Genomic DNA, 17802 nt, shown 5'->3' with positions numbered 1-17802 from the left:
TGAGGCGGCAGGGGCCCGAGGAGCGTTTCCGCTCGGCGGGGAAGCCCTGACTGTAATCCTCCGGTCACCCTTCCTATACAGCGCCGTACCGTCATTCTGGTTCCCGGGGCCGGAAAAAACGGTCGTACGCGGCATAGGAGAGGGGACCCCCGCTTCCTGAGACTTCAGGAAGGAGAGTCTCGACCTCAGCATCGCGATAGTCATGTTCCCGCAATGGGAACATGAACCATCCACAAAAGCTGCCTCAGCGTGCAGAATGCCCAAACACGAGATGCAACGATTGTGCCCATCAGCAGGGACCAGGGAACGACCGCACCCATTAACGCACAGACGAAATGACATACACGCTCTTTGTGTTGCTGTGAAAACAGCAGTTTTCGAGCTTATAGCTCAGCTCCTCGGAGACTCGCGACCTCGCTGAACGTGCCCTTTCACCAGCACTGAAAGCTCGCTGTAAATCCTCTTCTGAGGCAATGTTTTAGAATAAAACAAACGAAGAAAGGAGTCTTCTAAAACAGGACACCAGTGAATGGCTCCGAAGCGAAAGACAGAGTGCGATTGCATCTGCTTCCTATTTATATACACCTGTCGGGGGCGGTGCGCATTATGCAAATATCGCACGCCAATTCCATTGGCTTGTTTTAGTTTACACGAAGATGATAGGGCTCTCTAAGCGATATCCCAATTCGTCGGTCACTACTGACGTACGTCGAACGTGACCGACTGAAAGGGAACTGTACTTTGCATATTATACTATGAAAACACATAATTATAGTTGATTTTAGTTTATCATAGTTGATCATAACTAGAGATGAAATGGCATGTAAATTTCATATTTCAAATTTCACATTATCCTTTATTATTAATAGTATGCGGTCCGATTTTTCACGTTGCGTCTGTCGTTGCTATGCAACCATGCAGCTTTACAGGAGGTATGGCTTATCTAAATGAGATGTAAATGAGCCCTATTGTCACTCCCAGCAGGTGAGAACAGGTGAGAACTCCACAATCTTTAGAGGCCATTTTCTCTCTTTTGAGCTTTTTTGAGTGCCTACCTTCAAATGGCCACAACTTCTCCAAATATTATCAGATTTCCATGTGTTACACATTGTTGGAAAGCTTGGAGACTACATTTCAGAATCTGTTAATCACTCAAAATGCCCCAGAACCGACTTGTGTCCCTACTTTCCGTGATTGCTCACATATATACTCTCATTCAATTTATTTTAGGAGGTGCTGCTGCCACCCTTGCCTCATTTGTGATAACACCTTTGTTATATAAATATTTTATTTGAAGTGTGTGTTCAGTAGCATATTAGTTTTAGCAGTAGTATTAAAATTGGTTTTGGGAATCATGAAATTTCACTGGTATCGACTACTGAGATTTTAGTATCATTACAACCTTAATAAGGATATTAGGCTTCAGGGTCAATGGCAAAAACTGACAGCTGAAGACATGGGAGGAGAATAATAATGAGGGATGGTGCTTCTACATGATGTGCAAGTGACATAAAAGCTGGTGAAGGCAAAGAGAGATGAATAGCTCCACTTGAAAGCTTGAGCAGCTATAAACTCTCAGCTGGTCTCGTTGAAAATGTCGGTCTCATTTACATACATAGCACACTTTCAGAAGTTTACTAATCACATGCACGAGTGTCCTAAAACAAGATAAGGGTGTACGAGAGATAAATTATTGAAAAAAGCTATGAATATTTGATGAGCGGCCCTGGTGAAAGACACAGACAAAAGAAAATGCGGTAAAGCATCTCGGTTTGATTGACCCGTTCTGGGAAGGAAAAAAAAGTAACAAAAGCTCATTGAGATGATTAATGGGAAGCGGACCTCATGGCTGCCTTCTATTCTCTCTCAAACGGGTGACAGACAAACACAGCAAGCACTCTAAACTAGACTGCAACAAGACAGAGAAAAAAGAAAAGGAGATGAGATTAGCTAGAACAGAACATCTTGAAGGGTTATATATTAAAGACATGAAACAGTTTTGTTTATATTACTTAAAGTGCTGCAATGTAACAAAGTTTTGAGAGTCAATTCAAATGCACCTTTTAGCAGTTTTATGGCCCTAATGGAAGCATAACTTTTAATTAAGGATGAAGATTTAGTTAAGTATTGCAGTGTGTGGATGCTGACTATGAAAGGGAAATCATTTTGTTGTTGTTGTTGTTGTTGTTGATGACAATAGGTGTTATATATCTGTACCAAACTTGAAGTCGGGGAGATGGGTGGCACATTATGAACAAGGAAGTTTATAACAGCCTGACTGCTGCAGAAACAATCCATTACCACTCATATTCATCTCAGTGGCGGTTACTTGGGTGCCCCCTTGAAGGAACCAGTTTGAATTTGACCATTTTCTAGGAACCAGAGAACTTTTTGGGCCAATCATCTGAGTTGTAAATTCCATGTAACTTATCATAGCCACCAGACTATCATGAGCTGTGACGTCAAAAGCAGACAGTCAATTTTATACTTTTAAAAACCCTCAAAAAATTAGTAAACAACCAACTAAACAAACAAATAAATACATTTGCCAAAATGCTGACTATACGATAAAAAAACTTCCGTTATTATATTGCCTGAAAATCTTAACTTTTGGCCCTCTAGTGTTAAAAAAACAAAACAAAACAAAACTGCATGTATTTTGCAGAAGAACATTGTTTTGGTTGTGTTTTGGCTCTGCGTAACTGTGCGGATAAATATGGTTATCCTACTGCTCATAAAACATTCACTGCTAGGCTTAAAGGGATAGTTCACCCAAAACTGAAAATTATCCCATGATTTACTTAGCCTCAAGCCATCCTAGGTGTATAAAATCTTCTTTTTTTAGACAAACACAATCTATTTAAAAATATCCTTGCTCTTCCAAGTTTCTGTAAGAAAAAATTCCATATTCATAACTTTATGAATTCAAATTGAGTAACCCATTGACGCGATGTAAGATGTAGGATGTAGGAGTAGGTTAAGCTTAGATGCCTCACGGTTCAGACAAATAGAGCTGGGCAACAAATGCAAGCTCCGCTTCTTGTATATCGAAATCCTCTGATATTTATCTTTAAAATTTCTCATTTTAGACTTCTCATTTGTGACTGCTGTTTTGTTTTGCTCTATCCTCTGTGCGTCCGTGTTTGTCAATATGTCATGTGTCTGGTCAGAGGTTACTCTTCCACCATAAATCGATGTATATACCCGTCTGCCGGAACTTAGTCATTATAGTTAATAAAGTTTTAAATATGGATATTTTTCTGACAAAAACCCATCACTTTGCTTCAGAAGGCCATTATTAACCCCTTGGAGCCACATGGATTACTTTTATGGTGGATAGATGCTTTTTTTTCACTACCATTATAAAGCTTGGAAGAGCCAGATTATTTATAAATATATCTCTGATTGTGTTTGTCTGAAAGAAGATAGTCATATACACTTGATGGAAAGGATCTTAAATGTCCATATAGTTTGAACTTGCCACTTGCTAGCAACTGCTTTGTTTGCAGAAGTTTTGCATTTAAAGAGCTTATAATATATTTCAACCCTAAAGAACAATATTTAATATCTAATTATTTACTTATGTTGCAAGTAGCTGTGTAATAAGTGGGATAATGTACATCCAGTCAGTTTTTATTACAGAATAAACCCCTTCAGGGTGATGCAAGATCCCGATCAACCTGTCTTTTCTGCGATAACAATCGGCTGGATATACATTATAAATGCCAGATGTATAAAATATATAATTTCATTTTTTTACTTATTTATTTATTTTTATTTTTTTAATTTTGTCTGATTGTTTTAAAAAAAAGATCTATTATATTTTTCTATTATATATTTTTTCTAGTATATTATATGTCAGGCTTTACAATGTTAATCAGTATTTTTGTAATTTTTTTTTTTTTTAATTTATTTACTTTTTAAACTTAAAGCAAGGAGGAAATGATACTAAAATAGTCTAAAAGAAGTCTTGGCACAATTTTGGATCTAAAAGAAATATTGTTTTAAATATGTATTACCAGTGCTGCGCTGCTATTGTAACTTTTCTTTTTTAACTTGACTTGGTACCAAATTACCTCCACTTTTGACATCCCTAATCCATATTTAGAGTTACTGAGGGTGTGTAGATTTCCTTAGTGAAGTACTAAACGCTGGGGAGCATTGATTTGCCCTTTGTAAACCCATCCAAGAGCAAACAAACCCATTTGTTGTGCACTGGCTGTGCATGTAATGTGCTGCTCTTTCAGTATTCATGTATTCTGCTAGAGTGAAAGTTGTTTTTGAATGATGGAAGATGAGCAAGCTTCCCTACCCTAAGTTCAGCAGGAGAAAATTTGCCCTTTGCCTCTTGTTTAGAAAGGACAGACACAGTATGTCACGCGGTTGCCAAACGCACTGATCGCAAATAGTTTGAAAAGGTCAGTGGCTAATCCACAGGCAGAACCTTTGAAAGCAGCGGAAAGGCTCTTTCAATTTGAAGAGGGGCTGGTGGTTTTGCAGTGTCATGATGTCGGCTCATTTATGTCCATCTGTCTGTCTATCTATCTGTCTCTCTGCCTGTCTGTAGCTGCCTTTTTAGATTTTAACAGTATGTTTGGGGGCATTAGCATACTAGCATTAGCATATATGACCCATGCTGACAAAACGATTTGCAATGAGCAAATGTTCAAAAATGTTATTCTTATTATCGTAATCTCTATTAAAAATGATTGATTTGTTGGAATCCGACAAAAAAATGACTGAGCTACTGCTGTTTGAAGTCGATAGAGTCAGCAAAGTCAATTTTGAGAAAAATCGAGTTAAAGTTTTCTGAAGGTTCCAAAACAACATCACCCAGCAACCATACCATCCCTGGTAATACCATTAAATTTGGCACAAACCAAGTCAAAACCCATGTCTATAGGGAATATATATATATATATATATATATATATATATATATATATATATATATATATTTATTCAACTTTTTTTTTTTTTTTTTTTTCATGATTCCACAATTGTTTGATTAACATTAATGAAACAGACAGCCTATATATTAAGATAGTACCTACTGTACCAAATCTAATGTAATGTTACACATCAGATGTTTTTCCCCAACAGTTAACCATACTTTCATTTAAGACAGATAATATTTACGTGAATACTTGTCAAGACAGATTTTTTTGAAATACTGTAATTCTGTTTATGTGTATATCGGTATTGCGCGCTGCCTGAGGCGTCTTTGTGCGCGCGCTTCAAATCTGTCAGTCAGCATGAGTAAGATAATTTTGCTTAAATCAGCATGAATTTGAAAATCACATTTCATTGGTACAGACTCGTGCCATCGAGAATTTGCTAAGTTGCTGCGCTTTAAAACGATATCAAACTTCGTTGAGAAGCGAGCAGAGAAACACAGCATTTTTCATAGTCAAAGGAAAGGTACTCCTCTCAGAAAACATACAAATAAAGAAACTCTTAGATGTTTAATTGCTATTTGGAGCATTGGGATTGCTAGACGAGGGCTTAGTGAACTAATTTTTGTAAAAACCTCAATTTCGACCAAAATTTACTTTTTCCACTTGTTTTGCTTGTAGCTCGAAATTAGCCTGTGCACATTCTGACTCATTTTGTCAGCATGGGTCACATATAAATGTTAGTCTCAAGGCTAAGAGCCACAAATCTATTTCATGGAGCCTTTTATGTTAATATGAAATATGAAAGGAAATATCCTTGTTTCTCAGTGAAGAGCTGCACATTCTTCCTGATGCACAGTATTCATAAGGGACAGATTTGCTGCTTATCTATAAGCCATGTTGCTTTAGGGATGTTGTGTTTAACCTTCTATTTTGATATAATCAGTGACTGATACAGTAGTTCTCTTATCGTAGGCCAAAAAAAAAAAAAAAAACAGAGGCATTTCAAATAAAACTGTAATCATGCCATATGCAAACAAGGATATTTATATTCAGATAAGTGTATATGTTATTCCAAAATGTCATGCAATTAGGATCATATAGATTTGTGTTGCCAGAGCTCCTGTTTTTGGGAATTCGATACAGAGATTTTAAAGACAATTGGTTTTGATTCATAAAGAACCTTTTTACATTCTAAATAAATTTGTTTGAGTTTTAAAGAGATTGATGTAGATACATTGAATAACAAGCATCTTATGTTTTATTAAATAGCAGGATTAAATAAGTCCTGTTAGCTGTTATGTACTGCCAGTGGAGGCCAGTGGGTTTTACTCATTTTATAAAAGACCCAGATCAAAGAACATGATACAGGGATTAGACTTTGACCGTTTCCAGAGTCTCACGTCATCAAAGTAAAACAGCAAATCTACATGAAAAAGCCTGTGATCTATTGTTGATTAACACAATCTTTGATATCACAATTATTTTTATGTCTCGATGAGAAGAGGCCAAAGGTTCTGAATTGCTATTTTGATATCACATCTTAATGTAACAAACAGAAAATCTAACATCTAACAAACAGAAAAGTGGTTAGAAGCTGCCCTGTGGCTCATCCTCATCTTTTGGATTAAACACAGTTCAGTCTTGATTGAACGCCATAGGCAGCGTCCCGGGTTCAAAAACAGGTCCGATAAAGTAATGACATTGGATTGGAGGTTACGGGGATGCAAGGTTGCCGGCTCAGTGGACCTCATTAGTGTCAAACACTTGAGCATGTGCTTTTGTGAAGTGACCATTAGAGCGCTGTCAGAACAGAGAACGTACAAGGATTTTTTTCGTATTATCTGCGAGCGCAGCACACCGTACAGCAGGCAAGAAGGTGCCACCATACAGGGTGAATATGTCGATGTGTGTATGGAGGGATTATATAGAAGGTACTCTGTCATCTTTCTGAATAACAAAAACCTGTGTATCTTCCACACAGCAGCCCAAGGGAGACAAATCATCCTGTAAGCCTGTGTACAACAAACTCTAAGCACTCCAAACCGAGGATGAAGGCTGTCTTGTCACCAAGCCAAGCGCAAGAAACGCAGTGTACGAAAGTGAAAATCACGGAACAGCCGATTTTGTGACAGGATTATTAGCTTTTGTATTCAGAGTGTCCTTGAGGGGGGGGGTTTGTCCGTGTTGTTGGATTCAATAGGAGAAAACACTTGCTGTTCTGACTCAGAGCTTTTAACCTCACTGTTTGCATGCTACAGGTTTTCAGTATGTCCTACAGACAAATAAGCAACATGCCAACCGAAATAAATGTCCTTTATTTTTATTTAACAGTGAAATGTGTTAGTATAGAAAGTCAGATTTACAGAATGTGTCCTCGTGAGGCTGTATATGTCAGCAATATTTTATGTTTTCAGAGAATGGGAGCTGGGACTGGCTTAATTATGCCTGTTAAATTATGCATTGCAATATTTGCCCCAAATAGGCAGGTACATTTGACAAAATATAGACTTGTTCTTAAAACTGTTAATCAGCATTCGTCAATTATTCACCAACATGCGTCTTTCTGGAGCTAATAGAGTCCAAAATCTAATTTATGCTGCTTTAATGACTAATATTGGGGTAAAACAAAAGGCAGCACATGGAATTTGCTAATTATATTCACCAGAGGCCTTTTAGATTGCACACACATACAAAATTGGTAATTAAGGAATATTAACAAAAATATTGACATGAAAAAGAATAAAAACCCTCGCTGCCCTTGGCTGGTTATCTTTAGTAGCTTTAATAAGCTATTTAAAAATGAACATTAACATGAAGATCAACAAGGCTGCATTTATTTGATACAGTAATATTAATAAAATTTGAATTTAAAAGAACTTTTCTGTTTTAACATGTTAATTTATTAACAGAAGTAATTTATTCCTGTGATGCAAAGCTGAATTTTCAGCATTTTTATATAATGTCACTTTTGATCAATTTAATGCACCCTTGCTGAATAAAAGTGTTCATTTCTTTAATAATAATAATAATACTTAATCACACTGACCCCACACACTCATTTTAACGCAGTGGTTGATTAACAGATTATCTATGTGGGATGCATTTGTGCAAATTCTGTGTGATCACATGCACCTCACTCTGAATGTGGTTTGAATAATTGCATCATAACACTTTTACACTTATATTTAAAGGTGCAGTAAGCAATTTCTGAGCAACACTGTTGATATTTGAAATCCACCCAAACAAACACACCCCTCCCTTCATTGCTCCGCCCCCAAAATGCACAAACATGCAAGAGTGGATGTCTCTTTATCGTAGCTGAAGTGAAGCAAAATAAGGACAAAACATGAGCATGCAGTATGTACATGTATATACAAAGAGAGTCACCAGCACAACACCAGCTCTAGACAATGACACTCAAAATTTTTACTATAGCTAATATTACAACAACAGGATATCTTGGTTCTGTGAAACACAGCAAAACCAATGTTACTCACAAATGGAGCATATCTGTTTTCAAGCCTTCCCACTTAGGTCTCTCCAGCGCTGGAAAGCTTTTCTAATATTAACGCTCTGATCACAACCCTTCTTTTTCCAAGGATATTCCTCTGACCTTTTCACTTTTGTAATGCCTCCCAGCCATATGTCTTTCTACAGTCTTTCTTCATATCTCCCTCTTGCTCACTCTCTCTCCTCCCCCATCATGAGAGGACACGTCCCCTACTGCTGATTGGCTACAGGTGTGTTGTGGTGCTCGATCCAATCCACTTTTAACAGCGTTTCTCTGAAATCGGTTACTGCACCTTTAACACTGCCCACTCGTGATCGAATCACATGAAACCAATGTTAATACTAGATGCAAACACGGTCACACTGTCTCAGATAGCCACATTGACTTCTAAATCTTTTAAAATTATTATTTGTCTATAGTCTATACATTGGCTCTAAAATATAATATGACTTGTAGTCTAATGTATGTTTGTTCTGGAGAGGCAACAACTGATTTCAAACATATGTTTCATAATGGATCAGATCTGCTGTTGGGTTCATCTGAGGTGAAGATCTGTTCACTCTCACACTCACATTCTATTAACACTCTTTATTCTGCTTAGTTTAGCAACTGTGTAGGATGCCCAATTAACACTGTGATCTGGTTAACTTCTTGATTGATTAAATTCCTGTGAATATTTTGTCTGGGCAATTATGGACCGGAATCCATTACAGCTCAAATTAATTGAGTTTGTTTTATAAAATAAAACAGAGGTATGTTGTCCACTTGATTTCGAAATGTGAAATAATCATGCTGACTGGCAATTGATTTTCTGTCAGACCTCTATGTGTACATTAAATTCTGTTTGATAGTGCTGAATAGCCTACAGTGCATTTATATCATAATCAAGGAGCAAAAGTGCACCATTTAGATTGTCTGTAGATTCCTTAAAATGCAGCTTTGCTGTTCCAGCAGTTCTTGAAATGCAAGCCATGGCTTTGAATGACCATTTTTCAACTTCGCCTCAGGCTCTTCTTCTGTACCTTCAAACATTGCCTGTAGCAGTGCCAAGGTCATGGGTTTGATTCCAAGGAAATGCTAAAATACTGATATACAGAAATGATATACCATTTAAATATAACAGTTAATGTATTTATGCACTGAACATTTTAACAAAATTTCCAATCATTTTAATATGCTGATTTGCTGCTCAAGAAACATGTTGAAAACCGATTTTTGAGGAAACCATGATACATTTTTCTTGGAATCTTTTAAGAATAGAACAATCAAATTTAATTAAAATTAAATTATGAATGCCTTTACTGTCACTTTTGTTAGAGTTAGTGAATCTTTCCTGAATAAAATTAAATCTGCACATTGGTGTACATTATGAGCAATAATTTGGTGAGTGTACAGCACTTAAATTCATGTTGTATAATTTAACTAAACTAAATAAATAGTCACTTTTTGGACCATTGAGCTCCACCCATTACTTCCAGCTGGACTTCAAGCTTTACCCGCAATCAGCCTCTCAAATAATTTTCCACTTTTACTATATTTTACTTTTACATACCCAGAAACTCATTCTAATGTGGAACGACCCATCAGAACCACCGTTTTATGTATGATTTGTGATACATCATTAATGCAGTGCACTGTGTCTAATTATATTCACCAGAGGCCTTTTAGATTGCACACACATACAAAATTGGTAATTAAGGAATATTAACAAAAATATTGACATGAAAAAGAATAAAAACCCTCGCTGCCCTTGGCTGGTTATCTTTAGTAGCTTTAATAAGCTATTTAAAAATGAACATTAACATGAAGATCAACAAGGCTGCATTTATTTGATACAGTAATATTAATAAAATTTGAATTTAAAAGAACTTTTCTGTTTTAACATGTTAATTTATTAACAGAAGTAATTTATTCCTGTGATGCAAAGCTGAATTTTCAGCATTTTTATATAATGTCACTTTTGATCAATTTAATGCACCCTTGCTGAATAAAAGTGTTCATTTCTTTAATAATAATAATAATACTTAATCACACTGACCCCACACACTCATTTTAACGCAGTGGTTGATTAACAGATTATCTATGTGGGATGCATTTGTGCAAATTCTGTGTGATCACATGCACCTCACTCTGAATGTGGTTTGAATAATTGCATCATAACACTTTTACACTTATATTTAAAGGTGCAGTAAGCAATTTCTGAGCAACACTGTTGATATTTGAAATCCACCCTAACAAACACACCCCTCCCTTCATTGCTCCGCCCCCAAAATGCACAAACATGCAAGAGTGGATGTCTCTTTATCGTAGCTGAAGTGAAGCAAAATAAGGACAAAACATGAGCATGCAGTATGTACATGTATATACAAAGAGAGTCACCAGCACAACACCAGCTCTAGACAATGACACTCAAAATTTTTACTATAGCTAATATTACAACAACAGGATATCTTGGTTCTGTGAAACACAGCAAAACCAATGTTACTCACATATGGAGCATATCTGTTTTCAAGCCTTCCCACTTAGGTCTCTCCAGCGCTGGAAAGCTTTTCTAATATTAACGCTCTGATCACAACCCTTCTTTTTCCAAGGATATTCCTCTGACCTTTTCACTTTTGTAATGCCTCCCAGCCATATGTCTTTCTACAGTCTTTCTTCATATCTCCCTCTTGCTCACTCTCTCTCCTCCCCCATCATGAGAGGACACGTCCCCTACTGCTGATTGGCTACAGGTGTGTTGTGGTGCTCGATCCAATCCACTTTTAACAGCGTTTCTCTGAAATCGGTTACTGCACCTTTAACACTGCCCACTCGTGATCGAATCACATGAAACCAATGTTAATACTAGATGCAAACACGGTCACACTGTCTCAGATAGCCACATTGACTTCTAAATCTTTTAAAATTATTATTTGTCTATAGTCTATACATTGGCTCTAAAATATAATATGACTTGTAGTCTAATGTATGTTTGTTCTGGAGAGGCAACAACTGATTTCAAACATATGTTTCATAATGGATCAGATCTGCTGTTGGGTTCATCTGAGGTGAAGATCTGTTCACTCTCACACTCACATTCTATTAACACTCTTTATTCTGCTTAGTTTAGCAACTGTGTAGGATGCCCAATTAACACTGTGATCTGGTTAACTTCTTGATTGATTAAATTCCTGTGAATATTTTGTCTGGGCAATTATGGACCGGAATCCATTACAGCTCAAATTAATTGAGTTTGTTTTATAAAATAAAACAGAGGTATGTTGTCCACTTGATTTCGAAATGTGAAATAATCATGCTGACTGGCAATTGATTTTCTGTCAGACCTCTATGTGTACATTAAATTCTGTTTGATAGTGCTGAATAGCCTACAGTGCATTTATATCATAATCAAGGAGCAAAAGTGCACCATTTAGATTGTCTGTAGATTCCTTAAAATGCAGCTTTGCTGTTCCAGCAGTTCTTGAAATGCAAGCCATGGCTTTGAATGACCATTTTTCAACTTCGCCTCAGGCTCTTCTTCTGTACCTTCAAACATTGCCTGTAGCAGTGCCAAGGTCATGGGTTTGATTCCAAGGAAATGCTAAAATACTGATATACAGAAATGATATACCATTTAAATATAACAGTTAATGTATTTATGCACTGAACATTTTAACAAAATTTCCAATCATTTTAATATGCTGATTTGCTGCTCAAGAAACATGTTGAAAACCGATTTTTGAGGAAACCATGATACATTTTTCTTGGAATCTTTTAAGAATAGAACAATCAAATTTAATTAAAATTAAATTATGAATGCCTTTACTGTCACTTTTGTTAGAGTTAGTGAATCTTTCCTGAATAAAATTAAATCTGCACATTGGTGTACATTATGAGCAATAATTTGGTGAGTGTACAGCACTTAAATTCATGTTGTATAATTTAACTAAACTAAATAAATAGTCACTTTTTGGACCATTGAGCTCCACCCATTACTTCCAGCTGGACTTCAAGCTTTACCCGCAATCAGCCTCTCAAATAATTTTCCACTTTTACTATATTTTACTTTTACATACCCAGAAACTCATTCTAATGTGGAACGACCCATCAGAACCACCGTTTTATGTATGATTTGTGATACATCATTAATGCAGTGCACTGTGTATGCGCAGGTTCTCTCCGATCAGCGAGAATGCCCCCGTGGGAACGGTCACAGGAGTCATCTTGGCGGCTGCCATAAACCAGACCATCGTCTACTCCATCATCGAAGGAAATGAAGGCGGTGAGCACTTACCGGATTTGCATAATCTGTTTAGTGAATCAAGTGCTAAAACGATGCAGAAAGGGCATGCAATTAAACCATCACTGGCAGTTCTCATACATGCTGGCCCTTCAAGTATATACTTCAACCAGACTATGGTTTATTCCTTTATCAGAAACCTCAGTGAAAAAGACAAGATTACGGGAAATGTCACACTGGTCTTTTATGAGCTGGATATTATTGTATTGTAATAAATTATAGTTTGTAAGACATCAAGTATGGGATAATGACAGCCCACACACTCATAGACACCATTTCTTAGGTGGTTGTCAGCTGCAAGTTATCAAAAGCTCTGTTAGAGAGAAGGTTTTGTTTGAAGGAGTGTACTTCCTGTTGCCGTGTGTCATCGGAGAGCGTGTAAGAGCAGGAAGAGGGAGGTGTGCGTGATTAAATCCTCTCTCTGTTCAGAATGTGTGCAGCTGAAATCACATTTGAATACATCTGGCGCTGGTTTAGAGCGAACGGGAAATCGTTTCGGTACATTCTCATTAGACGGAATCAAAGAGCGTAGATAGGTAATCAAAGGGCTGTTTTCATTAGCGCAAACTAGAAAAGGCGAGGAAGAATAAGGTAATCATCCCACCCTTCAAACCGCCTGGATCCAAGACGTTTAATGCGATGACATCAACCAAGATCAGAGCTAATCCTTTATGAATGTTAATGAGACTCAAGAGGAGGGTAGTGCACTCTGGACCTGAAATCCCAATATAGCTAAGTGCATTACCGATACGGTGCATGGAAGCGGTTAAAGGATGAGTCCTAAGACCTGGACTTAGAATTACTATGAGCGAATGCATGGTATGAGTAATGTCATATTATTGTAATGGTATGGATAACAATTGAGTTATTTTTTTCAATGAAAAAAAAAAAAAAAAATGTTTATGTAGTAATAATATAGGAATACCTATTTTGGATAATCTGGTGAATAAAATCCAGTAAATGCTTTACAAATATAGATTATTTGGTAACACGCTACAATAAGGTCCCATTAGTTAGCATATAATGATGTACTGTATGAACTAACAATGAGCAATACATTTGCTACAGTATTTATTAATCTTTGGTAACTTTAATTAATAAAAATGCAGCTGTTCATTGTTAGTTCATGTTAGCTCAGGTCTATTAAATAATATTAATAGATACAACTTTTGATTTTAATAATGTTTAGTAAATGTTGAAATTAACATTACCCAAGGCCCCGTTTACACTAGTGCATTTTCGTTTTAAAACGAATAACTTTTGCTACAGTTACTCCTGTTGTTTACACTACTCCAGCATTTTCGACTCGAAAATGAAGACTTTCAAAAACACTGCAGAGCCCGTTTTAGTTTGAAAACACCGGGGTTGCATTTTAGTGTAAATGGACCAAAAACTGAGACTTTTGAAAACGATGGCATGGCTGCCCACATTCGCTCTGTGTATCCATGATCACCATGTAAACAATAACATGGAGACTAAACTGCAATCTTTGCTGGCTTTTTTGTCAACTGTTTACACTTGTATGCACATGCCCAGTGTGCATGAATGACATGCGTTTTCTGTCGTATAGTGTAGACGGAGATCATTTCTGAAACGCTGTGGAAACAGCAGTGTCGATCATCATTTTCATTTTAAAATGAAAATGTAAAAGGGGCCTAAGATTAATAAATGTGGTAACACTTTATTCTACATTGTCCTTGTTACATATGTTGTAAAAGTACATTACGAATAATTGCATGAAACTAACCCTAAATCAAAGCCTAATCCCTAATTGCTCAGTACCTAAATGTAAATTACACTGTAACAAAAAAATTTTACACTGTAAAAAAATGCTATATTATTCAGTAAATGCTTTAGAAGTATCTTTAGTATCTTTCTAATGTGAAAAAAATGGAACCGTATTGTAACCTTATCGTATCTTAGTTAAAAATGCTTAAAAAGGCACAATATGTAAGATTTTTGGATTAAAATATCCACAACCCACTAGAACAGTGTTATATATTTTGATGACTTGTGCATATACATTATCCCAAATGTTTCCAAGAGTTTTTAAATCCAGAGAAATAAGCAATTTTAACCAGTACACAGACCGTGCGTCACCTATCAATGACATCATATCCACGTAATCCTCAGTTTCCGGTTTTATTTTGTAGAAACCATGGAAACACCAAAGACACTTTAATATATTATGTGCTTTATTAGACAGGTGAGCAACTGTTTAGATACATTCATCGAAAAAAAACTAATCATTGTTAGATAGCTCAACACAGTAAGTCTTATTGCCTTACATCATGCCTAATATCGATCGATCTAGTGTCTCATAGTAGCCGCCAAGCGAACACAGAGTAGCACTATAACAACTTTTAACACACAAATGTATCTAATATGATAAACAGCGCTGCTTTACCCCAAATATGCTTGACTGGAAAAGTGCAAGCTGCGACTGCGGCATAATAAAAGTTCCGCTGCTCTTGAGCTGTGTGTCGCGCTCGTCTCTCGTTATCAATCGCTCCAGTGGCCTCATTCCGCTCCCACGGCACTCGGCCCTACCCTGCTTGATACTATACTGACGTTAATAATCTCATTCATGAACATGATTTCTGCCTGAGTCGCATCCCGATTCTTTTCCACCACACACCTCCCATGATTCCGCGAAATCAAGGCTACAATTTTGTTTTGAATAAGCGACCTCTAGCGGTGAAAATTTACATAGTGTGCCTTTAATTCTGACTCTAAAAATCTGAGTGTGAAGCTGTTGTAAAATAGCAAGTAAACATACCCGCTGTTTTCTTTCCCGTTGCGACAGGTGAATTCGTCATGAACAACATCACTGGAGTTATCAGCACTGCCAAGCCACTGGACTACGAGAGCAACAGCAGTTACGTCCTTCGCGTGGAAGCCGACTCCATGAGGGTGGTGGTGTCCAACCTACGAGCCCCATCCAAAAGTGAGGCTTCTTTTAGTGCCTGTTCACACCTATAATGATAATTATAAAGTTTTAATAATCTGTGAGAATAGGGAAATTAACACCTCAACTATAACAATGACGACACAGATGAACAATTGTGTTAAAATCACTTTCAAAACAATTTTTTTCTCAGCGAATGAGAATCCATTATGCTTTAAACAGCAAAAACCTTTAAAAGTAGCAGATGACAAGCAGGCAGTGCAAATCCTTTGGAGTGGATTTAAGTTCCCAAATGTGTTAAACAGAATTTTAGTCTCTGAACACATCAGTCAAATTATCCCCCAAAAAAAAAGAACATTCCATAAGGGTCGGCTTTTGACCCTGGGACATTTTATGTGGCTTAAAAGCTTGTTTAGGAATGTTTTTGCTTTTTCATTTCATTTTAGAGTGAATAAAGCACTTCCTTTCCAGCGTGCCAGTGCAGAGTGCCTCAATATAATAAAGATATAATCATAAATGACTTCCTGTCATCTAGTGTTCTGTGAACACGGGGGGATGGGTGCTCCTTGTCTATTTCTTTCGTGTGGAGGTGATTATGGAAAATCATTATTTGAGAAAAGCATTTCTGATTAACCAGAATCTGATTAACCAGTTCAATATTCCAAGTATGCAAACCTGATCATAAAATCTAATGATAAGTTGAGTCCAGTCAGCCTGTCAACTTAGTGGTTATAATTGATTATTAAAAGCAAGTTTTAATTAATTATATCTTGTCAGTGTGCTTGAGCGAGCTGCCAGGTCCTTGTTTTAAATAAGTCCTCATGGGTCTCATGAATATCTAGATGGAGTAAATATGCATATTATTATGAATAGATCAGTTTCTGCTGATAAGGAGAGAATTCAAAGATGTTACATGATTGTGGCAAACGAATGCCTTGCAAAATGTGGCTTTAGATGTCAATATATGGCTTGTTTTATTATACACGTTAATTTAAAACACTTGTTTTGTGTTCTCAGGTGGCTCATTGTATTCATTGTCTTTGGCTTTCAATGCTCTTCAGTGGTCAGCAATACTCTTGTGCCGTGTTGCTCTGCTCTATACAGAGATGCTTCAGTGCTCCACTTGGAGTGACTGTGCAGAAATGAGCAGAAGGCTCTGGAAACCCCTTGGCATGAGCGCTGAAGTCTGTCAGATGATAAATTGTGTTGTTGTTCTCATGCCCCCACAAAATATGACTCTGCCTTTTACTTGGAAAAGTGACAGATGATGGTCTTGAAGGATTTGATGAAGAAATGTTGTGCTCCAAATAGAAATGTACTTTAGCAGCGTAGATGTGCAGAACTGAGGGTGATGAGCTGGGTTTTGATGATTTCCTGAATTTGATTGTAATTGCTTTCAGGCATTTTCCATGAATGAAAATGCAGTCGCGGGAAATATGACAGAGCCACGGGTTGTGTTTTTTTGGGCTACTTTTACAATGTATTGTGGCTGTGAAAAAAACAAAAAAGTTTATCAAAAAAGTTAATTGGGGAAGAGGACGATACATGTTTTAAGGCAAAAACTGCCAAGCATTGTATGGGTGGCTTTATCAGCATTTAACATTTTGAGTGTCATTCATATTTATAGCTCACATTTTAAACAATTTAGCATGACAAGTGCTGAAAATTTCAATTTAAATCAACTGAAGAGGAATACAATACAGATTAAATAAATATATTCATACTATAAAAACAAGTATAGCTAAAATCATCCAAATAAGATGACATAAAACAGAATAAATAAAATCAAAATGTTTATTTTAAGGCTTTCTATGGGAATCCCACAGCTCAACTGTGATTGGATGCGGGGGAATGGGGGAAAGGGCTAGATTTTATTCCTTTTGGGTGGGTTTTGAATCAGTTTGGGGTTGGACATTGTTCTGACATTTGGCAACCCTGAACAGAGATGCACCATTTTTTTTTTTTTGTTTGTTTGTTTGTTTTGTCATACTGACAGCTTAATTTAGGCTGCATTTGCAGATATCAGGGTTTTAAACTCTTCATATTTTAGGTGCAGGCTTGCAAATTTTGACTATTTGTATAAAAATGTACAAAGAATACATAATATTTAGTTGGATTACCAGAGGTAGAGAGTCAACATTTTCTGAAGGCTATAAGCAAACGAAAGAGGTTCGGGCTCTGGTTCATGGAAAGCACCTTGCTATAA

At 36.8% G+C, this 17802-nt stretch overlaps 1 protein-coding gene across 2 annotated transcripts in view; it reads left to right on the top strand.

Moving 5' to 3' along the window:
- Positions 1 to 17802, top strand: part of pcdh15b (protocadherin-related 15b) — a 239673-nt gene that overhangs the window by 205415 nt on the left and 16456 nt on the right. For both annotated transcript variants that reach the window (XM_067368857.1, XM_067368859.1), the window contains 2 exons: positions 12561 to 12670; positions 15495 to 15635. In XM_067368857.1, coding sequence (XP_067224958.1) covers positions 12561 to 12670; positions 15495 to 15635 — 251 coding nt within the window. The remainder of the gene's footprint in view (positions 1 to 12560; positions 12671 to 15494; positions 15636 to 17802) is intronic.

This window comes from Chanodichthys erythropterus, chromosome 19 (assembly GCF_024489055.1).
Source record: "Chanodichthys erythropterus isolate Z2021 chromosome 19, ASM2448905v1, whole genome shotgun sequence".
Taxonomy (NCBI): Eukaryota; Metazoa; Chordata; class Actinopteri; order Cypriniformes; family Xenocyprididae; genus Chanodichthys; species Chanodichthys erythropterus.
The sequence above is the reverse complement of the archived record's forward strand: the minus strand, read 5'-3'. Positions and strand labels throughout refer to the sequence as shown.